The 21,974-nt window shown below is 58.9% G+C and overlaps 7 protein-coding genes across 7 annotated transcripts; 5 read left to right on the top strand and 2 right to left on the bottom strand.

Moving 5' to 3' along the window:
• Positions 1-1,380: 1,380 nt before the first annotated feature.
• Positions 1,381-3,161, top strand: SLS55_003928 (uncharacterized protein; the record flags this gene model as incomplete). Its single annotated transcript, XM_066775391.1, has 3 exons — positions 1,381-1,385; positions 1,425-1,431; positions 1,593-3,161. The coding sequence occupies 3 exons, from the start codon at positions 1,381-1,383 to the stop codon at positions 3,159-3,161; spliced, it is 1,581 nt and encodes a 526-aa protein (XP_066633272.1).
• A 4,264-nt stretch (positions 3,162-7,425) lies between these two features.
• SCP1 (calponin) lies at positions 7,426-9,511 on the bottom strand (the record flags this gene model as incomplete). The annotated part of the gene is made up of 3 exons (XM_066775392.1): positions 7,426-8,705; positions 8,759-9,249; positions 9,342-9,511. The coding sequence occupies 3 exons, from the start codon at positions 9,509-9,511 to the stop codon at positions 7,426-7,428; spliced, it is 1,941 nt and encodes a 646-aa protein (XP_066633273.1).
• A 542-nt stretch (positions 9,512-10,053) lies between these two features.
• SLS55_003930 (uncharacterized protein) lies at positions 10,054-11,105 on the top strand (the record flags this gene model as incomplete). The annotated part of the gene is made up of 3 exons (XM_066775393.1): positions 10,054-10,135; positions 10,199-10,315; positions 10,687-11,105. The coding sequence occupies 3 exons, from the start codon at positions 10,054-10,056 to the stop codon at positions 11,103-11,105; spliced, it is 618 nt and encodes a 205-aa protein (XP_066633274.1).
• A 468-nt stretch (positions 11,106-11,573) lies between these two features.
• On the top strand, positions 11,574-12,677 carry SLS55_003931 (uncharacterized protein; the record flags this gene model as incomplete). The annotated part of the gene is made up of 1 exon (XM_066775394.1): positions 11,574-12,677. The coding sequence occupies one exon, from the start codon at positions 11,574-11,576 to the stop codon at positions 12,675-12,677; it is 1,104 nt and encodes a 367-aa protein (XP_066633275.1).
• Positions 12,678-12,805: 128 nt separating this feature from the next.
• Positions 12,806-13,966, bottom strand: SLS55_003932 (uncharacterized protein; the record flags this gene model as incomplete). The annotated part of the gene is made up of 2 exons (XM_066775395.1): positions 12,806-13,311; positions 13,369-13,966. 2 exons carry the CDS (start codon positions 13,964-13,966, stop codon positions 12,806-12,808), a joined length of 1,104 nt encoding a protein of 367 aa, XP_066633276.1.
• Positions 13,967-14,417: 451 nt separating this feature from the next.
• On the top strand, positions 14,418-15,888 carry SLS55_003933 (uncharacterized protein; the record flags this gene model as incomplete). The annotated part of the gene is made up of 3 exons (XM_066775396.1): positions 14,418-14,694; positions 14,845-15,105; positions 15,164-15,888. 3 exons carry the CDS (start codon positions 14,418-14,420, stop codon positions 15,886-15,888), a joined length of 1,263 nt encoding a protein of 420 aa, XP_066633277.1.
• A 1,455-nt stretch (positions 15,889-17,343) lies between these two features.
• On the top strand, positions 17,344-20,709 carry SLS55_003934 (uncharacterized protein; the record flags this gene model as incomplete). Its single annotated transcript, XM_066775397.1, has 1 exon — positions 17,344-20,709. One exon carries the CDS (start codon positions 17,344-17,346, stop codon positions 20,707-20,709), a length of 3,366 nt encoding a protein of 1,121 aa, XP_066633278.1.
• Between the last annotated feature and the right edge of the window lie 1,265 nt (positions 20,710-21,974).

Consider the following 21,974-nt stretch of genomic DNA (forward strand, 5'->3'; position numbering starts at 1 on the left):
TGCGTGACGCAGCTAGCTTCTTGCGGCATGAGGTGAAACGTCGCCGACATATCCGCGACATATTGCCGCAGACGCGGCGCGCGTTCTGGCTCGTGGCGGGGCGGCGTGATGGCGGGGCGTCGTGGGCGGAGCGGTGGGCCGTTGGTTGGCGTTTTGGGGCGGGGCGGGGAGGTGGGAGAGGTGGTGGTGGGGTGGAGGGAGGGGAGGGAGGCGGCGGCGGCGGCGGCGAGGCTGGTGGGGGCGACGACTGGCCGGGCGGCTGGGTTCGAGGTTTTGGGTGTTTCGTCGACTGGGCTGGGCTGGTGATGGTACGTCTGGGCTTCGACTTGGACTGACTGCCGCTTTGGGCAGGCATTCTTTCACGCCGGATGCCGTACATTCGGCTCGTTGCCCTAAGAGACGATGGGGTTTGTGCAGTCCCGGGTTGAAACATCCTTATTGTTTAGGGTTTCCAGGCCCTGAGGATTGTTTGGGGGTGTGACATGGATGTCTCTGACCGGAACCAAAGTTTACGCACATATTCCTGAAGTTTACTTTGTCGATCACAATACCGCGGAATCCAAACCTGCTTGCGCATGCGACTCAAGCAGGAAGTAAGAAAGCTGATCGCATATCTAGGTACATGATGCCGCAATCCTCGCTCGCTTATTCCTGACACTGCAAAGCAAACTCCAGGCTAGATGGGTTCTAGAATGCCGGCAACCTGGTTTGGTACCGTTTGTCGTACAGCAGGCTCGGCATGCTGTTTGTGTCTCAGACATCAGGTCGCTCGTGACCGCTGCCCCTCCCGCGGACTCCCAGCATCCCCACGAGCTCCAAACAAAAAACACAGCTGCAGTTCCGTCTCGTGGTGGCAAATGGTTCACGACACGCATGTCAACCGTGGATGACATGAGATCAAACAACAACGCAAAGCCCCGTTGTCTGAGTCCCCCGGGGGCCCGCCGCCGTCACGGTTAAGCGGGCTCGCACAGCAAGCTGCACGCGGTTCGTTGTTTAACATGTTTGCTCCGCACTTCCACGCCGCTGCTGATTTCACCCTCCTCCCACCTCAGCTTCTATAATATAAGCGCCAACATTTCATGGCCAGCCACTGCAAGATCCCACCCTCCGTCAAGAGCCACTGCGACATTGCGCACCACTACTACTGCTTCAGCCTGCCACATGCTCCGCAACCCCAACAACACGAACATGAACACGCCGCCGGCCTCGCCGCCCGCCGCGGCCATGACGACGCCGTACAAAGCGTACCTGCGCCCCACCTGGTTCATCCGACGCGACGGCGGCGCCTACGTCCCGGTCGTCCCCGTCGACGAGCTGCCGCACGGGGTCGAGCTGGAAGAAGCGCCGCGCCGCCTGAAGGAAGACGGCGCCCAGGGCATGAAGTACCTCGGGAAGCTTCCGTCCAGCGGCCAGATGTATAGTCTCGTTGTGAGTGATCCGCGAGTTTTTCCTTTCCCTTTTTTTTCTTCTTCCCCCGGCGAAGTGAGTAGGTTGTGCTGACGGGTTATCTGTTGTAGCAGCCTGCGACTCCCGCTACCACGCGTCCGACGGACACCACCACCACCGCCGCCGCCGCACGCCCGCAACAGCAACAGCAGCAGCAGCGCTACCCGCTCCAGCACCGCACCTACTCCCAAACAACCCTCCGCCCCCTCATCCTCGGCAACGACAACACCAACAACCCCACCAAGCCGCCGCGGCACGCGCAGAAGACCGCCGCCGACGACGACGACGCCGCCCCCGGGCCCCTCCTCCCCCCCTCGGGCCGCGAACCCGACCCCGCCAAAAAGGAGTACTGCACCTACTGGATCCGCACGGGCGAGTGCGACTTCACCCAGCAGGGATGCCTGTTCAAGCACGAGATGCCGGATCTGCGCACCCTGCGCGAGAAGGTGGGCGTGGGCGCCGTGCCGCATTGGTATCAGATGAAGTGCGCGGTGGAGAGAAGGAGGAGGGAGGGTGGGGGTGGTGGGGATGTGGGTGTGGGTGTGGGCGTGGGGGAGACGCCGGCGTGGTTGAAGGAGACGGTGGGGAGGAGGTGTGGGGTTGTGGTCGAGGAGGACGAGGAGGACAGCAGTGATGAGAGTGTGGGCGGCGTGGCGAGGACGCCGCCGTCGTCGCCGTGCTTGGCGTCGTCGTCGTCGGCGTCGTCGTCGCCGCCGAGTGTTGGTGCGCCGGGCGGGAAGCGCGATGCTGCTTCTGCTGCGGCTGTTGTCGAGGCGATCAATGCTGCTGCTGCGTCGTCTAGGCGGAGGGTGTTCCGCTCGCCGGACCATGCGGTGAGGAGGAAGGAGGACGACCTGGAGGAGGTGTTGAAGGAGACGACGGGCCGCAGAGGGCTCGTCTCGCGCTTCGACGACCGCTCCCCTTCTTCCGTCCAGCCTCCCACTTTCCGCCCGCCTCCTTCTCCTGCGAAACCGCCGAACACCGCTGCCGCCAAGCTATCTCCATCGCCGTCGCTCCCACCGCCCTCTTCGTTGGCGAGCAAGCGCCGCCACACTCTCCTCCCGACCACCACAACCACCGCCACCCGCACGCACTCCCGCAGCATCAGCGACGCCCAGGCCGACATCGTCAACCGCATCAACCACGGCCGCACGGCGACAGCGCCCGCCGTCGTCGAAAACGTCAACAACAACATCAACCGCCGCAGCACCACAACCACCAAGAAACGCAAATCCCCCTCCCCCTCCACCACAATCACCACCTCTTCCGCCCCCGCCTCCGCCTCCGCCCTCCCGCAGATGAAACGCCACCCATCTCCCACCGTCGCTGCCGCCGCCTCCAAACCGACGGAGAGGTTCCCGCTCCGCAGCGTCGTCATCACGCCTACGACTACTACTACTACTACTATCGGTAGTGGTGGTGGTAGTGGTGTTAGTGGTGCCAGCGGTGGTGGATTACGCGCCTCTAGACACTCGCCGCTGGCGTATAACGACAATGACGACGATGTGCCGAGCTTCGAGCCGGCGACGGTGGCGGTGCTGGAGGCTGTTGGGGCGGCGGCGGCGGCTGGGAGGAAGGGGAAGGTGAGGGTGCAGGGACAGGGACAGGGACAGGGACAGGCTATGAAGGTGGGCAGGGTGACGACGAGGGTGCCGGTGCCGGTGAGGGTCGGTGCGGCGGTGGCGCAGAGGGCGAGGGTTGGGGCGGTGTGAGGGCGATGGAGATGGGAGGGGAGGTGATGGTGAATGTGCTGTTGTATAGAGGATGCGGTCGTGGCTTTCAAGGGGATGGGCTGCTGGGTCTTGAGGAGGACTGGAGGAGGGTATGGGGGGTGGATGTGTACATAGCGGGTTTTTTTTCTCTTCTTTCTTTTCGTTCTTCTTTTTCTTCTATTGTCTTTCCTTATCCGTTGTAGTGGTTGAAACTCGCTATATTCGAACAAGCTGTCGTATCGCCGCTTCTGCCCATGTGGGAACGTTTCGACTATTAACCTGTTGCAGTAGTGAAGAGTGTTGTATCAGCATGAGGAGCGAAGGGGAGGGCGACCCTAGGGTCCCTGGCATACCCCGCTTATATGACTAAGCTATCTTGCCTGCTCTATTTCAACATAATATTATACTTCAGTCGACGAATCTTTTTATATTAGCTTTGTAAATTATAACATATATGTTTTCCCACGGTTTTCTTAAGATAGGTTTTAAGCGGTAGGCATATAGACTCTAAAATTCTAAGGTTCACCGGCAACGACATCCTCCTTTGTTGGAGGTGTACAAGATTTCGTTACCGGCGAATGTCCGAACATCCATGCCTCTCTGCCCGTCATGCTGTGTAACCCGACCAATTTTTGGTGGCTGAGCTAAGCTGGGGGGTAGCTACTGAGTAAGCAAGGTTAGGGTATATAGCAGACGCAGTCGCGCATTGTTGCCCCGCCTTCAACGAGTCCTTCGTCAGCCTCATCAAAGCTCCGTACAGCATCCACTCTCTTCCACAAATGGCCGCCGGCCAGCAACACTCTGCCCAGACTAATGTCTCGGCGGAAGAGAAGCCTTGTCCCTCCGTTCAGTCCTCTGAAAACACACTCTGCAAGCGATGCTTACGAGACTTGATTCTCGACGACGCTCGTGCCGGCGGCTCTATACAGAAAAGTCCCTATGGAGCATCAACCGCTTTGGGCTTTTCTCGTTTCGCTACCGCCAAATTCGATTTCTATCCCTATTCAGGGGATGGATACCTCTTCAAGATTCACAGAGACCGTGGCTGGACGAAAGAAGATCTATTTGGATGGCAAAAAAGTACTTTGGGTAGCGACATCGACGACGTCAGACGGTGTGTTGCAAATACGGGATGGGTCCGGGTTGTTAAGCCTCCCGATCTGTCCGAGCTTCCAGCCTGTGCTGCTGTGCGAGGCTGCCAACTTTGCCACAGACTCAAGCAATTGTTTCTCGACAGATACAAGAAAGAGCCTTGGTGGCAAGCGCCGTCCTCGATTATCCGCTTCCGCATCCGATATAGATGGGTCGGGGAACGCCGCAGGGTATATGATCCTCCTCAATATCGTCTCAGAGCATTGGAAGTGCTCATCTGCCATCCTGGAAACGATGACAAGCCGGCTGATATGTTCCAATTCGCAGTGGGGGCCAGGCCAGGTAGGTAAGCTTTGTGGCGTCAAATTTCTTGCTTGTACATACATGACAAGAATCCTGCTAACGATTATGCTTAGGAAAGTGCAGGAATTGGTTAGGGATCTCCCGATACCCACTGGACCATGAAGGTCCTCTGTCCGCAAAAAACGTCCACTTGATCAACACGTGGATCAAGGATTGTTCCGCGAACCATGATCTCTGTAGTGCCAAACGCTCACAGGCTGGCTTCTTGCCAACACGCTTACTAGACCTGGACGCCAACGCCGACGCCGACGCCGACACGGATCACATTGCACTAATTGACATCACTGGACTACCTCTGCAGAACGAACAGGGTGGGGCAATGTATGCGGCTCTCAGCTATTGCTGGGGGTCTTCAGTGCCAATGAAAACAACTTTAGCATCACTGGCTAGTCACCAACAACGGATACTTGTGTCCAACTTGCCACAGGTTTTCCAAGAGGCAGTGACTGTCGCACGGAAGCTAAGAATTCGGTATCTATGGATCGATGCACTCTGTATCATCCAAGATAGTCCCACAGATTGGGAGCAAGAATCTGGGAAAATGAGCGACATCTTTGCTCACGCCTTTATCACCATTGGTGCAGCTGCTAGCACTGCGTGCGACGAATCCTTTCTTCGCCGATCAAGGGCACCAACCTTGCGCATCCCTTTCCGATCATCGTTGGACCCAGATATCTCTGGACACTACACAATCTTTCTGGATGGTGAAAATACACACCCAGAGACCGTCGACATGGATGCATCCAGATGGAACAGCCGTGCGTGGGTATGGCAGGAGCAAGAATTCTCTGCAAAACTGCTCATCTTTGGAAACAAGATGTTACAGTTCAGATGCCTTGAAAACATCCATTTGGAGGATGGTTACCACACGTCACCATTGCTGCGTATAGAACGTGATTTCGAGAACAGTGCTTATTGGTCCGACGTAGTATGGACATATTCCAAGAGAGAGATCACGTTTGTGCGCGATAAGCTGAGTGCAATTTCTGGCGCAGCAAAGTTCATCAGCAGGGCAATGGAAGACGCAGGCCACCCGAAACAGTACCTCGCCGGACTATGGTTAGATGATTGCTTCGTCTCTGACCTGTGCTGGTACATTGATCATCCCAAAAAATCATTCAAGGACATGGTCGTCGCTCTGACAAACGAGGAAACATACAGTGCTCCTTCCTGGAGCTGGGCGTCCAGGGATGAAGGTGTGACTTGGCATCGCTGGGGGCATACACCAATGTTGCGCGTGATTCAGTACCACTTGCCGGCTGCCTCGAATGACCCCATGATTGCGGTCAAGCCTGGATCATCCATTACGCTCAGTGGTAAACTGATAACCCGGTTCGAGCTCAAAGTCGACAAATTTCACAGACCCATTGAGGACCAGGACCGCATTCATTATTACCTTGATTGGGATTCGACCGCTGAGTACACGGATGACAGGGCAGTTGAGGACAATCTCCATTTCTTGCTTGCAACTCAAAAGAGATGGAACAGAATATACGGAATCTTGTTGCTACCGTTCGAATCTCCACGTGGGGTGTTTTATTGTCGAGTTGGGGTTTTCAGCAGCATCGGAGACTATCTATGGCTGAAAGGATACTCAGATGTAGAGTTGACCATCGTGTAAATTTGTCTTTCAGGAAGGTATTGTCCATCCATGCTCACAGCTAATCGATGTACGCATCTGGAGGTCGAAGTCATGTTTTCTTCATTTATCGTGTACGGAGTGTAGATTTGGCTCTGAATTCAACCATAGACATGTCTGCAGGATGGTGCCAGTATTTGTGCTGAAGTGACTTTTATTGACGTTGTGCGAGGGAGTGTCTTTGCGCGGAAGTGAGCTGCGTTGCATTGTGGCGAAGGGGCATAGTGACTTGAGCGCGCGACGGGTAGGCAGAGAGGGACCCCAACAAGTAGGGCAAAATGTCAGGTAGCTCGACGATATTCGAACCGGGAATCTCGAGAGGCAAAAAAGATGTTGCTACAAGGTGTCGGACACCCGGTCAACGGCAACTGCGGTCCACACCACTTCCGCTTGTGGCTTTCACTCTACTTAAACATAAGCGGGATATCTGGTACAATATGTGGCAGAGGTGGCGAGAGAGCAAGAAGTGCAATTGCGGGGGCTAGCAGCGGGCGGACGAAGCTACTGCCCAAAGTCAACCCGAAGTATTTGCCATGGGGCCCTGATGCGGCAGCATGAGCACGAATGGCTATGTACACCGACTAGAAATATAGGTCTTACATGCTGCTGTTGGCATATATCGTGCGACGTAAGAGATTATCAAAACGTCGGGGTAATCGGTGGCGCCACAGGAGACCGATTCACAACTCCCGTCAATCCCCGCAGCTCCAGAAGAAGAACGAAGAAACACAAAGCTCAAATTGATATCTAGCGCAGTCAGGGTAGTAGCCATGTTGCTGGACCACACCATGCAGAGACCCCAAAAAGGAGGTGGGTCGGTCAAAACTCAAGAAAGCAAAAAGAGGTATGAAGCAAAACAGGGGAAGAGAAAAAAGAAAACAAAAACCAGGTATCCACCAGCTCCCGTTACGCACAGCAAAAAGGGAAAGTAGAAAATCCCAATCTTCCCTTCTCCCGATCGCCCTCCGATTATCGATCCCCCAAAATCAAAAAAAGCAAAAAAGAAAACACCTTCCTTCCATCCATCCATCCCCTTTTCCAGCCGACCGACCCCTTTTCCCCGACCAGTTCATGACGTTTTCAACTCCCACCAATTCCTGATTCATACCATCGAACACGTTAAAAAGCCTTTCGTAGCAACAAACAAGACTGTCCAACCGCCTCTCCAATTTAAGGCCTGGGACGCGGCCCGATGATCGGTCTCCGTCCGCCGAAAGCGATCCCGCTTCCCACCCTGTTCTGGCTATCGCCACCGGTGAAGCCGTACTGGTTGACATCCCAGCTCTGGCCGGGATTGCTACCCGCGCTCGCGTCGCGCGGCGTCTGCTTCACGCGCTGCTGGCCCTCCTCCCACTCCTTCTGCCTTTGGCGCTCCCTCTCCATCTCGCGCTCCAAGAGCGACTTGCTGGCCCAACCGCCAGCCTTGGTCTTCTGCTGGGAGGCGGCACGACGCTCGTCTTCGGCTGAGCGCTCTGCGGCGGAGCTGAAGCCGATCTCCGAGGCGGCGGTGTGACGCTTTGCAGGCGGAGAGAAGGGAGCGGGGTTGGACGCGAGGAAACGGTCGGTACGGCTTGATGGAGGCGGCGAGAGAGGAGATTTGGGAGACAAGGGAGACTTGGGAGACAGGGGAGACTTGGCGGACATGTAATCTGCAGGGTTAGGGAGAGGCCGAGGGGACAGAGGAGGAGGAGAGGCGGTAGCCGGATCCGGGAGCGGACGCGAGGGGAGAGCTGGAGCTGCGCGGTTATGTTCATCCCACTGTTGGCGGAGGTACTCGCGCTCGTCGCCTGCCCAAGATACATTACTTTCAGGGGGAGAGGGAGGGCGTGCCGAACCGGGACGGGACCCGTGGATGCGCTCCTCACGCTCGCGCTGGTACTGACGCTCCCGTTCCTTGGCCTCGGCCAGTTGTCTCTCGAGTTCGGCTACGCGCTGTCGTTCGGCTTCGAGTTCCGGGTCGTTGCGGCTGACTTGTCGGCTACGGGGCTTGAAAGCTTGTTCGGCTTGGTACTGGCTCAGGAACTGGCCTCGGAGCCTAGCGTCGCTGTTGGCCCTGGTGTGCTGTGTCTCCTTTTCGAGTTGCTCTTCAGCCTCTCGTTCTGCGCGTAGCCTGGCCTCCTCGTCTGCCTTCCACTTACGCTCCTGCTCCTCCCACTCACGTTTTTGTTGTTCCACCTTCAGCTTCTCCTGGTCGCGTTGCTTGCGCGTCTCTTCTTCCCACCGGCGCTCCTCTTCCGCCTGAGCCCGGTGTTCCTCCGCTTCACGCGCCGCGCGCTGCTGCGCATCAGCCTCCTCCGCCTGTATGCGCTTACGCTCCGCCTCTGCTTCCTGCTCTTTACGCTTGCGTTCCTTCTCCGCATAACTGGGGACGTGAGGCGCTGCCGTAGTGATCTGTCTCCTCGCGCCGTATACCACACCTTGATTACCTGCGTTTGCTCCGCCCATATAACCTATATCAAACACCGTTAGCATCCAGCTGATGCATCATGACCGCCGTACTGACCGTATTGTGCAATGTTCCACGCCGGCGAGGTCACACGCTCGTCATTTCTCTTGCTCCAGCTGCTGACCGGGCCGGGCGACTTGGCTCCGCTCGATGAGTTCGAGCCACCGGTCCCCGCGGGGCTCAGAGCCCTGAGCGGCGGTGGCCTGTTGGCGGATCCGCTGCCGGTGCTAGCATTGCTCAGGCCCCTGTCACGCCCTGGCAACCCGGGCGACAGGCTACCGTTGCTCTTCTTGGGTCCGATGCACGTGGGGAACTTAGCCGGGTCGAGGGAATGGGCAATGCGACTGAACGACGCCAGGCATTGTAGGACTTGGGCAGGGTCTTTCTTCTCGAACAGGTCGACGGTCAGGAAGCGGTCGTGGGCGTGGAGGCCGATGGGCTGCTTCTCGCAGGCCTTGAGGAAGTGCGAAATGTTCTCCATCTGCATGAAGGGCATGGCGGATTTCTTGAACTTGATGCCGGGCGGCGGGATCGCGAGGTTGGCCAGTCTACGCAGGGAATGTGTCAGCCTAGAGTGGCGCGCGGGGAATGCGGGTTTGCGCCGGAGAGCGCGGCGCGCGCAGCGAGGGAGCGGACGTACTGGCAAAGGATGGTGCCGTCCTTCAGGGCGTCCATGAGGTCGCCCGGCGGCAGCTTCTGTCCCAGCGTCTCTTCTATCCATTGGGTTGTCTCATTGACGGCGGCGGGGTCCTTGGCCTTCTGCATGCGCAGACGGCGCATATCCTGGTCGAGACTGCTGACGCTGGCCATGGTTGCGACGGAGAGGCATGCACTTTGGAGCGATTCCGGGAGAAGAAAGGGTGAGGGGTGCTTTTGAGGGTGAGAAATTAGGAGTGGTAATCCGTGAGGAGGGGCGTGTCCTTGGGCACGGCCAGGGATTCGGGGGTGGAATGCGCCCAAGTCGTGGCCGCGCAGCTAGTGCGGATCTTGGGCGGGAGCGGGCGGCGTGCGACGCGATGTCGGGCGCAAGATATAATCCAAGACGTCAGAGCCGTCGCGTGGCTGGGCGCCTGGCATTCTACAGTGTGCTGGCGTTATAGCCGTTGCTATAGACCCGCCACCGAATTTCGTGGTTGGGCGGCGCAACGCGCTGCACGGGAATGTCCAGCTTGCCGTCGCGCAGGGCCCGGCCGCGACTTCCCCTGGAGCCTGGCAAACGTGAGGTCATCCTTGCGGGCGGGCGGCGGCAGCCCCGGAGGCGAGCACGAGCTCCGCCGACGCTTGTCAATGCTTGCATCACCATTCGCCGCGTCGACTTCTGCGCTTTCCAGCGATGCACCCCACGACCCAGAATGCCGCAACCCGGGCGCCTCAGTCAGCTGTGGTATAGGTGGAAGGCCCTCAACCTGCCCTGGCGCAAGCAATGGCTACGTGGTGCGCGCTCCCCAGGCATCATCCTCGTCGGCGCAATATGACCAGGCTAACAATTTACCCAAGGCTTCGACCTGGCCGGCAACACCTTCTGGGAGTTCAAAGAAGTCTACGGGGCCCAGCGCTTCCGTCGCATTGTCAAGTACAGCCGCCGCACCCACTTCGGCGACGTTAAATTGACCCGTACGTCTCCTGTCTTCCACCAATTTCTGCCCATCTCAACGCCACAACATCCACCCCTATATCTTGCATCGAGGCTCGAGAAGAATTTGGAAGCGAAATGGCACAATCTTGGGATTCATGCGCCACTCTGCTGTAGACATACACCGGAGCAGACATGGCACGCACGAAGCAGCGGAGTTCCTCTGAAGCCGTTGCTTGGAGGACTCTGGCATGTAGCCTCCTTACAGCTTCAGCCGCATACCAAAGCTCATAAAAAAGTTCGGCGCACGCAAACACGTACCGTTTTGCTACCATGCCCATTTCGCTTCCCTAAGCGGTGCACTATATATATGCACGGCCGATCCATAAACGCTAACGAACGCCCTTATTAGCACAATGGATCCAATGGCTCCGTCACACTCGGTCCGACCCGCCTACCATCGGCGAACAGCAACTGGATGTGATGCGTCAGGCACAGCTGAAACAGCTCGCAGCCGCGGCTGATGCCCGCTGGGCCGCCAAGCCGTCCGCTCTCGACCCCCCGCCGCAGCCTCAGCCCGCTCCACAGTTAGAGCCGCGTGATCCGGGAGCACACGCATCACAGACGGAGCCTGAAGAGAGACAGGGTGTGCGCAACGTCGCTGGCGCGCCGGACGAGGTGAAGGCCAGCACAAAGGGCCAAGAGAACGTGGACAAGGGGCGTTTCAAGGGCGAGACGAAGGAGAAGACACCGGCACCGTGGGAAGAAGCCAAAAGTCAGGAATGGCAGCCGGCACCCTGGACGCCAAAGATTGCGCGGAGGAAGAAGTGAGGGAATGGAAGATGTGGGGCAGTGCGGAGATAATAGACGGAAAATCGGTGTTTGAGTAAGATACTACCAATCCACACTCTGGAATATTCCTATATCCTTTTGAGATGCCCATCCTTGAATGCTGCCTTTTCTCCGCAGCCAATCAATGTTCTAGCACCAACGATTGGCGGGGTTGGCTGAATAATTATGTACCTGCTTTATATCCTAAATCCGGAAGGTGCATCAGGCAAGCCAAGAGTCCTAGTGCCAATCTGCAGCACACTTACATGGAGGGGTAGCGGGGTGCTCTATATAATCTACAATCCTGTTATCTTCACTTCCTCCAACATTATCAAGATCAATTCTCTCAACTCCAATCCAACCATTCACTCAACCACTTAGATCGTCAACCAACCACGTCTTCTTACTCCCACCAGAACAACCCATCCACACCAAGCGCCAACCCACCACAACAACAACACCAACAAAATGCCCTCACCCCACCCCCCGCCCCCGCCCCCAAAATCCATCCTCCTCCTCGGCGCCGGCGAACTCGGCACCGCCATCCTCACCTCCCTCGCCACCCACCCCGCCCTCAGCACCGGCCCAACGCAATTCACCATCGCCCTGCGGCCGTCCACGCTCAGCGACACCCCGCGCCTCGCTTCGCTGCGCGCCCTCGCCCCGGCCGCCGCGATCACCTTCGCAGGACTCGATCTCGGGTCAGCGACCGCCGAGCGCGAGCTGACAGCGCTAATACTACGCGGGCCGCACGACGTCGTCATCGGCTGCACGGGGTATGCTGGTAGTGGTGGCGGGACGGCGACGAGCGGGACGCAGGCGCTGATTGCGCGGGCGGTGCTGGCGGCTGCGGCCGCGGACAAAAGCGACAACGAGAAGAAGAAAAAAATACACTTCTTCCCGTGGCAGTTCGGCGCCGACTACGACGTGACGGGGCCGGACGCCGCGGGGGGGCTGATGGCGGAGCAGTGCGGGGTGCGGGCGCTGCTGCGCGAGGCCAAGACGACGACGACGACGGGCGGCGCGGTGGACTGGACGGTCGTGAGCACGGGCATGTTTATGAGCTTCGTGTTCGAGGAGTGGTTCGGGGTGGTCGAGGGGCTGGGGCCGGCGCTGCGGGCGGGCGGGCCGGAACCCCTGAGCGATGGCGGCGGCGTCGTCGTGAGGGCGCTGGGCGGGTGGGATACGAGGGTCACGTTGACGGATGTGCGGGATATCGGGCGCGTGGTTGCGGAGCTGGTGGTGGCGCCGCCGGCGGGGGATCAGGGGAGCAGAGGCGAGGATGGGGGCAGTGTGGTGTTTGCGGCGGGGGAGACGCTGACGTATGGGGAGTTGGCGGATGTGGTGCAGAAGGTGGTGGGGAGGAGGGCGAAGGTGCGGCGCGAGGAGTGGAGTCTGGAGCACCTGCGGGCGGAGCTGGAGAAGGACCCTAAGGATCAGACTAAGAGGTACCGCGTGTTCTTTGGAGAGGGCAATGGCGTGAGCTGGGATAAGGAGAAAACGATCCATGCGGAGCGCAATATCGAGTCCACGGGGGTGGAGCAGTGGCTGAGGGAGAAGCTCAGCATGTGAGCGGAGAAATCATGCTATCGATTTGATAGTCTTGGCTAGAGAAAGGCTCTCCGGCCTTAGCTGAATTACGGATAAAAGACGGGCATCAGCCTTTATTTTGTTCCTCAATGATGGTATGCGCCGCGTCCCTACTTGTCTTCCTTTCCGTTGAGCCTCTTGATGCCTTCCTCTGAATTCTGATAACCGTCCTCGAAACCGATAGCTTTCGCCAAGCTAGACGCTTCGGTGTACCTCCTCCTAGCTTCTGAGATCCTGCCTTCCATCTCTGCAAATTCGCCAAGATTGTGGGTGGCCACCGCGCATGCGAGGTCGCACTCCTCATCGCGCTCTGGGGGCGCAAGAGACGATGCAAGATTCACGGCCTTAGTAGCCCATTGACGAGCCTGCTCGGTTACCGGTGGTAGAGTGTGAAGCGGTGCCGGGGTAGAAGGATTCGAAGGCGAAATAGGAGGGGAGATGTTGTTGACAGGCGTACCGAAGCCAGGGGGCGGGCGCTGCTGAGAGATCGATATGGCGAGGTTGTTCATGAGCGTGGCAGCATGACATGATTTGGGGTTAGCAGCGGTAAGCGCTTGAAGAAACAATGGAGTTGCAAGATAGTGTTGGTCCAATCCCTCATAGTGGTGTGCAAGCGCTGAAAACTGTCAGCGCTAATATTCCTTTGAGACGATGCAACGTTTAGGGTGTTTACCTTCCATCGACGCGCCCATCTCTTCATCGGTAATCCAGTCACCCTCACCCTCCTTTACACCTTCTTTTTCACGCCTGATCTTCTCCCTTAGAACAGTCTCGACAGCCCAGATAAGCTTCTCTCCCGCCTTGTCGGTGTCCTGGATGTACTGGTTGGAGTACAGATCACCGAGCTTCACGCTAATGCCAATCGTCTTGCCGAGCACTCTCGTCCTCTTGCCATCATTCCAGTGTTTGTCGCCGAATTCATCAACCCATCTCAAACAATCCCTCCTCACAATTTCCAAGATGTCAATGGCTCGCTGGTAGTTCTGAAGCTGCTCAAACAGCGAGGCAAGCTGGAACTTGATGCCGAGAACCTCGTTGCTGAATGGGTCCATGCCCTCCTCATCTGCGGCGGCCAAAGCTTCGCGGTAGTACTTGATAGCTAGCTTCGGATCTAGAGACCTTTCCTGGCTGAAATATAGGGCGCGACGGAGCTTCTTTGCGACTGGCTCGGGGAAGTTGTGGAATGCGCCGACGATGTAGTAATGGTAGACATATGGCGCGTAGATGAGGACACCGAAGCCAAACAGAATGACTGCTGAGACCACGGTCATTGAGATGGGGTGCTTTCTGAAGAGAATCTTGGCGCCTTCGATGGTCGATCCATTGCGGCGACCAAGGCGTGACGACGGCGACGGTGGAAGCAGACGTGGGCGCGTTGGAGCTTTCGTCGCGAAGGTGCGGGCGTTGGCGGTCGCCGGAGGCCTGGCAGCTGGGAGGCGCCGGGCACTCCTCAGCGCTGTCCTGCAAGTTGCGCGCGAAAGCATGGTGGGTTGTGGTGGCGGCTTGAGAGATTGGCGCTGGACGTCAAGTGGAGGTTTTGTTCAGCCTTACGGTCGCGCTTGCCCGGGCCTGAGCGCGGATCCCGGAACTGGCATGCGTCATCGCTGCTACTGCCGCCTTTGACGTCCGCACGACGCGATCAAAAAGGCAGCAGAGCCACGGAACCTCCGCATCGCCTCTTTCTCACTAGGTACCGTCGAACGAACGTTACACCGAGCAAAAATGTGTGGAAGATACGTTCTGAGACTGCGCCCGGCCGAGGTGCGCCAGCAGCTCGAGCAGTCGCAGATGCCCTCCGAGGAAGCTCCAGGCGACGATCAAGTCCGGTCAACCTACAATTTCGCTCCCAGCTACAACGGGCTCGTCTACCGAGCTGAACTGCCCGATTCCGGTTTCAGAGAGTCTGACGAGAAGGACGAGAACACCGAACATGTCCCGGTCGCCGACGAAGCCACTACATCACAGGATACCAAGTACAAGCTGCAGGCGATGAAATGGGGTAAGACACTCATGACTTATTGGCGCGGAGAACATCACTCTATCTGTGCAGAAGGGCCAGTTCAAGTCAAACCATATGCTCTGACGAATATCAGCTACCACAACTTCGTGTGACTTCAACCTCAACAAACTGTCGCTGATCACCTTGCAGGTCTTATTCCGTCTTGGATGAAACGCAAGCCGGATTACGGTTCGATGATGAAAACGATCAACTGCCGTGACGACTCGCTCGCGGAAAACCGGGGGCTTTGGAACTCGATGAAACATCGGAAGCGTTGCATCGTTGTGTGCCAGGGCTTCTACGAATGGCTGAAGAAGAACGGCGGCAAGGAGAAAATCCCCTACTTCGTGAAGCGAAAGGATGGCCAGCTGATGTGCTTCGCGGGGCTGTGGGACTGCGTCAGGTTCGAAGGTACAGCATGCAGGTTACATCACTGCGCGACTGGGCCGCCGCTAATCTAGACGTGCAGGATCGGAAGAGAAGCTCTACACCTACACGATCATCACCACGGACTCGAACAAGCAGCTCAGCTTCTTGCATGACCGCATGCCTGTCGTTTTCAATAATGGCTCTGAAGCTCTCTGGAAGTGGCTTGATCCGGGCCGCACTCGGTGGAATTCAGACCTACAGTCGCTTCTCAAGCCCTTTGACGGCGAACTGGAGTGCTACCCCGTCAGCAAAGAGGTGGGCAAGGTTGGGAACGACTCGCCTTCCTTCATTATCCCAATAGACTCCAAGGAGAACAAGAGCAATATCTCCAACTTCTTCGACAACCAAAGGAAAGCTGCCAAAGGCAGTGGCGAGGCCAAGGCCGTTAGGCGGGAAGACCAGGTTGCTGGCGCGAAGATTGACAAGATCGGGCACGTCAAAGGTGAGGCTCGTGGCACCTCGGACGAAGATGGCACAGAGCACAATGCACCGTTGCCAGCGCTCTCTGGTAACGAGGACAAGCGTGGTATCAAGCGGGAGCACGAAGACGCAGACGACCCAGATGAAACGCATGGCTCACCGCCGCGCCAGAAGGCAGCCAAGTCGAGCCAGGCCAGTGTTTCTCCCGCCAAAAGCAAGGCGAATGGCTCCACCAAGCCAGGCAGGAAGACAAGAAGCGCCACAAGCAATGGCACTACGCAGAAGGACCGTGCGGCGACGGCGGGCGACGGCAGCAGGAAAATCACGGCTTTCTTCGGAAAGTGAGATAAGTCGGGTAAAAGAAGAAGCGGGCCGGCGAGGACCCTGCAGATGGACAGCCCATGCGCCGTTGCTTTCTTGTCAACGTCCAGCCTGCGACGCATGGCACCCGGTCCTGGGGGAGACAGCTCCGCCGCCCAATTGCAACGGCGCGTGTGCCTGACGCGCCAGCACGGGTGCTGCGAGTGCGTCGGGGCGACTTCTCATTATGCATCTCAAAGGATGCTGGCTGGCCCAAAGCGGCGTGGATGCCTGGCGGGCGCCAATTGCGGAGCGCGTTTGAAGGGACAGAGTCATTTATATGGTCACGGGTCTTTTGCGCATCGAACGATCGGATCCGACAGAACGGCATCAATAGTTTGCTGGAGGCTCGAGATCCGTGGCCTTAGGCGCATGGGAAATTGCGCGCATAGGATCGGGATCTCGGAGGGGCGCGATTGGGCTGCGGGCGGAGTCTTTGCATGCTACGCGGGCGTGAACCGGGGCGATGTTGGTGAAGAATAGCGGGTGGGTGGCACAGAAGGTCAAGCATTGTACATATGCGCAGGGGACTGGTGAGGGCGTTCGCGGTGGGCATGGAGGCAGAGGCGGCGCCGCAGAGAGGCCGACTGCTCGAGTTGGCAATTCCAGGGCGCCGGAACGCTGTGGTGTCCTCTTTTTGGTGGCGTGGCTTCGTGAGCGCTCCCCTGCACGGGACCGTCTCCGGTTGCGTTCTGTTGCATCGGTCTTCGGCGCGCCCTCTCTCGTGTGGGCGGCGAAGTGAGGAGGACACGGACGGGGCTTGCGAGAGCGCGCTCCCCTGGCCCGCAACGGGCACCCATGCATCGTGCCCTTACGGTACGTGTCTCCTGAACAGGCGAGGCCATGGCCGGCGCAAAGAAAAAGAAACGGCAGTGGCGCGGCGATGCAACTCGTCACTTCTGCAAGGCCGTGTAGCGTGTAGAGGCCGGAGAGCGGCGGCTCCAAGCGAAGGGGGGAGGGGCAGGCAAAGCTCGAAACGGCGTGTGGCGGTGGCCCGTGGGCGGGCGAGGGCAGTGGCGGTTTTGCACCTCCCACACTTGCGCACTCAGGGCCGCGCGCTTATTGCCTTATTGACAACCACCGCGGCGGCGAAGGCTGGCAGACGCTGTTGCAAGAACACGCAGCGAGTCAGCGCCGCGCTCCCTGTCAGCCCTGCAGCGACGCGGGTGCCAGCCGTTGCCCACTCTCGCGCCGCTGCTGGAAATTTTGCAGCCCCTCCAGCCCCGAGCATCAGCGTCCAGTGCGACTCGACGTTAGGGCCTGCCATGATAAACACTATGTGACCGCTGGCCCGGTTCGGCGTCGATAGCTTGCCTCTGCCCTGCCCCTTCGCTGATCCTTCTCCAGCGCGTAGCGCTATTTGTTTGGCCGCGACGCAGAACCGCGAGCCGCCTCTCAGTCCCACGCGTTTCGTCGATTCCGTCTAGTCTGCTCCCCGGCATGGCCTCGTCGTTCTTTGCCGACCTGCTTGCTCAGAAACAGCCGCAGTTCCAGACCCACCAGGCCCTCATTGCCGTCGGCCTGCAGAACGACTTCTGCTCGCCCGATGGCAAGCTCCAAGTGACGCAGCCGCCCGGCCTGCTGGACCGCATCAAGCAGCTCGTCCCGGCCTTTCGCGACCATGCCGGCCACGTTATCTGGGTCCGCACTGAGCTGGATCCCAACAGGCCCGTGGAGGACGCCGACGATGCCGACGCCATCGTCACCGGGCCCCCTGGCCAGAGGCCCAGCCCCGAGGACGACGCCAGCAGCGGTGCCGAACTGACCCAGGACGAGCTGCCGCCCCCTTCGGGCCAACGCCGCCGCCGCCCGAACGAGCTGCTCAGGCGCCTGCAAGCGCGGGCTCGGACCGTGGAGCAGGATGCGGACGCCACGCAGGAGGATGAGCTGTTCCTTACCCGCGGCTCGGGGCGGGAAGTGTGCGTGGCGGGCAGCCGGGGGGCTGACTGGGCTGACGATGTCGCGGGCGAGATCAAGCCCGCCGACACTCTGATCACCAAGACCCGCTACTCGGCCCTCAAGGACACCACGCTGCTCCTCACCCTGCGAGCGAAGCTGATCACCGAGCTGTACGTCTGCGGCTGCATCAGCAACATCTCCGTCTATGCCACCGCAGTCGAGGCCGCCCGCCATGGCATCGAGATCTACCTGGTCGACGACTGCGTCGGCTACCGCCAGCTTAACAGGCACCAGGAGGCCATCCGCCAGATGGTTGAGTACATGGGCGCCCACACCATCTCCAGCACACGCCTGATGGCGGAGCTTGCAGCAAAGGCGGCGAAAGGTGGTACCTCTCAAGCTCGCAAGGCTGGCGCCGACGGCGACTTGGGTGGGATGCCGAAGAACCTCAAGCCCAACAACAGGGACGAAGCCCAGAGCAGCCGCTCTTCTCCGCCGAAGCCAGCTGAATTTGCGAACAAGCCGGCTTCTGAGAGCGCCGTCTCCATCTCGGCCACCCCCCTCGAGGTAGCAGACGTGGCCGACAGCGACGATGCGCTGCTGGACGAGACTACACTGCTTCTGGAGAGGCATTCCATCCGCTCTCGTCCCCGTGTCGAGCCGCAACCAACGCCGCGCAGCTCCAGCTCGGTCAAATCCAAGGTTCGAGTGCGTCGGAGACCGTCTCAAAAGTCGCAGTCGCCGCCGGACACATCGAACAGCCCACAGAACGAGAGCGAGAAAGCGACGGCACCACCATCAAGGGGCGGCCAAATAACAGTGGCCTCGGCTGCGAAACTTACCGGTGGAAAATGCAGTCCACACGAGACCCTAAAGTCGTCGACGTCGCGGCCTGAGACGCCTCAACCCACAGCAGATGGCGCAAGAGTCTCCAAGAACGAAAGTCACGGTTCTCAATCACCTAGACCGTCGACATCACGATCGAGAAGAAAGATCCAAAGCTTGTCTACCCTGCCTACTTTGGGTCCGTGTGACGAGATTGGTGAAGGCGATTCACGACTTGTACTTGACTTCCTCCCCGAGTCACTACGCGCGTCTGCAGCCCCGGAAAAGACATTTCAAGAAGTCGTTTTCCACAAGCTTTACAATGAAGTACGGTGGCAGAAGATGCTGCACAACCAGGGTGAGGTGCCACGCCTTGTTTCCGTGCAAGGCGAAATGGGAGCAGATGGCTCCATGCCGGTCTACAGACATCCCTCGGACCAATCCCTCCCACTGCTGCATTTCTCCCCTGCAGTGTTACGCATACGAAAACAGGTTGAAGAGCTTGTCAAACACCCAGTCAACCACGTCCTGATTCAGCTTTACCGCGACGGGCAAGACTATATTTCCGAGCACTCGGACAAAACACTCGACATTGTACGAGGCTCCAGCATCGTCAACGTCAGCTTCGGCGCGCAACGCACCATGCGCCTCCGCACGAAGCGATCAGCGAAGCCTACTCAAGCTGACGACGAGGCCACGGCTGTCAGACAGACACAACGCGTGGCAATGCCGCACAACTCGGCCTTCGTTCTGGGCCAACAAACGAACATGCGTTGGCTACACGGCATCAACGCCGATAAGCGCCCCGCCGAGGAGAAATCCAGCCTAGAGAAAGATTTCGCCGGCATGCGCATAAGCCTCACCTTCCGTCACATCGGCACCTTCCTCAGCAACGATTCGAGCAAAATCTGGGGCCAAGGCGCCACGTCCAAGAGCAGGGACACGGCCCAGCCCGTCGTCAACGGCGACGAGAAGCAGGCCGAAGCCCTCGTCCGCGCCTTCGGGGCGGAGAACCAGGCGACCGACTTCGACTGGGAGCAGACGTACGGCCGCGGCTCCGACGTCCTCCACCTCGCCGTCCGGGACCCCCCTCCCGAGACACCGACCCTGTACGCGTCGCACAGCTCCGTCGAGAACCACGCCGTCCGCCTCTACCTCGCCGCGCTCGGGCTCGCGCACAGCGTCGTCGAGCCGCCGCCGGTGCGGCACGCCGACGACTTCGAGCGCCGCAGCATCTGCCTCCGCGACACGGACGCCTCCAACCACACGGAGATCTGCGGCGCCACCCTCATCCTCTCCTACCTCGAAAGCCACTACTCGCAACAACAACAACAACAACAACAACCGCGACCACCCCGGCCCAACTCTTCTTCTTCCTCTCCTTCCGCCGCGGCAGACGACGACGACGACGACCAACGCCGGCCACGGCCATCAGACGGCGGCGGCGGCGGGAGCGCCGGCGCAAGTGCCGTCCCCGTCGTCAACCGCGCCGCCGCCGCCGCCGCGCAGACGTACCTGTCGCACGCCTCGCACCTGCACCGGCTGTGGGCAAAGTACCTCTGCGCCACGAGCACCGCTCCCCAATCCACCCTCTTCTCCTCTTCCTCCTCCTCCCCCTCTTCCCCCTCGCCACCATCCGTCCCACCAGACCTCTCCCGCGCCCTCTCCATCGACCTCGCCGCCCTCGAAGAAACGCGCGCCGCCACGACCCTCCGCCGCCACCGCACCGACAGCAATAGCAATGGCAACAACAATGGCGGCACGACGGCGGATCGGGAGCGGGAGGAGCGCGGGAAGGCCTCGTCGCCGTACCTTGCCGGCGACGCGTTGTCGGTTGCCGATTGCGCCGTTTGGCCGCTCGTCGATGCGCTGAGGCGGAGCGGGTGGGCCGGGTGGCGCGATGAGTGGTGGCCCGAGTTGGTGGGGTATTGGAGGGCGTTGGGGAGGGAGGTGGGGGGGTTGTTGGTGGAGGAGGGTGGTGGTGGTGGGGATGTGGAGAGGGGGAAGGGGGATGGGAAGGATGGGAGGGACGGGAAGGGGGAGGGTGATGTGGGGGAGGAGAGGGAGAGTAAGAAAGAGTGAGATGAGGCTGGCCGGTCCTTTTTTTTTACCTCCCACCTGGCTGGCTTTGAGAGAATGTCTGTCTGTCGGAGCCTTGGCTTGGTTTGGCTTGGCTTTTCTTCTCTCTCCCTCCCTCTCTCTCTCTCTCTCTCTCTCCCGAATACTAGCGATGCATGGGTTCCGGCTACCATCTTGAACCTCATTACGGTTCGAACTTGTTTCTTTCCCTCATCCTTTGGCCTCGGCTCTGCGTTCGTTCGTTTGTCTTTCTATTCGGGATTTCCTTTTCCTCTGCAAAAAGATTTCGACCGCTCCGTAGCCCATATGCAAAGGAGCCGAAATCTTCTCATATGGGTAGTAGTTGGCGCACGCATTTTTCGGACGTTAGACGTGAGTGTTAAAGATTGTACGAATACATCCGGACATGCCCGTGTAATTCGAGTGCGATATCTCTGTGAGACGGCTTAGGAGGCTCTATTCCTTTGCACCCCAATGTGGTTGGTACATGGATGGGATGTAGTGTTGATGATTTCTCTACTTGTTTGATAACACTACTAGTCCGCGTCAGGTAGGTTGGGAGCTGGGGACATTGAGTTCATGTACAAGTGCATGTGGGCAACGCATATCACATGGAGAAACTCGCTTTTGAATCGTTATGCATGACTATTGAACAAAAATTATCTATCAAGTGTTGGCAGTCCTCAACACAATAGTACCGGTGCTGCCGCTGAGGCGTCTTTCTTCTTCTTTTTTTTGCCTGTGTCGTCCGATTAAACGGACCCGGTTGAAGGGGGGTATCATCTACAAATCCTGTTCGCTCGTTCCCGTTAACGCCGTATTACCCATGTGTGCTTCCGTTGCCCGTGTGTTCTTCACCTCCAACAACATGCTCGTCACCTCCCTCACCGATCTCTCTATTTCGCATCCAACCCTCCCCAGCGCAGGGCGCCCAGTCCCAAGACCACGGCAGACTCCCCACGCCAAATGCCCCCCCCCCCCCCCCCCCCCCCCCCCCCCCCACCCGCTCAATCCAAATCCACAACCTCGCTCCTCCCCTCCTCATCCTCATCCCGCTGCTGATGCCTCTGCTGCTGCTGCACCCTCCCACTCTTCTTCCTCTTCTCCCCCGGATGCCCTCCTCCCCCTCCTCCCTGCAGCCTCTTCGGCGGCGTCTTCACCGGCTCCTCCGCCGCAGCCCGGCCAAAGCTCCAACTACTGAAGCGATCGCCCCACGTCCTACTCCCACCACCAGCGCCCCCCCTACCACCAGCATCGCTGCTCCCCCC

Source organism: Diplodia seriata (genome assembly GCF_021436955.1).
Source record: "Diplodia seriata strain FDS-637 chromosome Unknown scaffold_4, whole genome shotgun sequence".
Lineage (NCBI taxonomy): Eukaryota > Fungi > Ascomycota > Dothideomycetes > Botryosphaeriales > Botryosphaeriaceae > Diplodia > Diplodia seriata.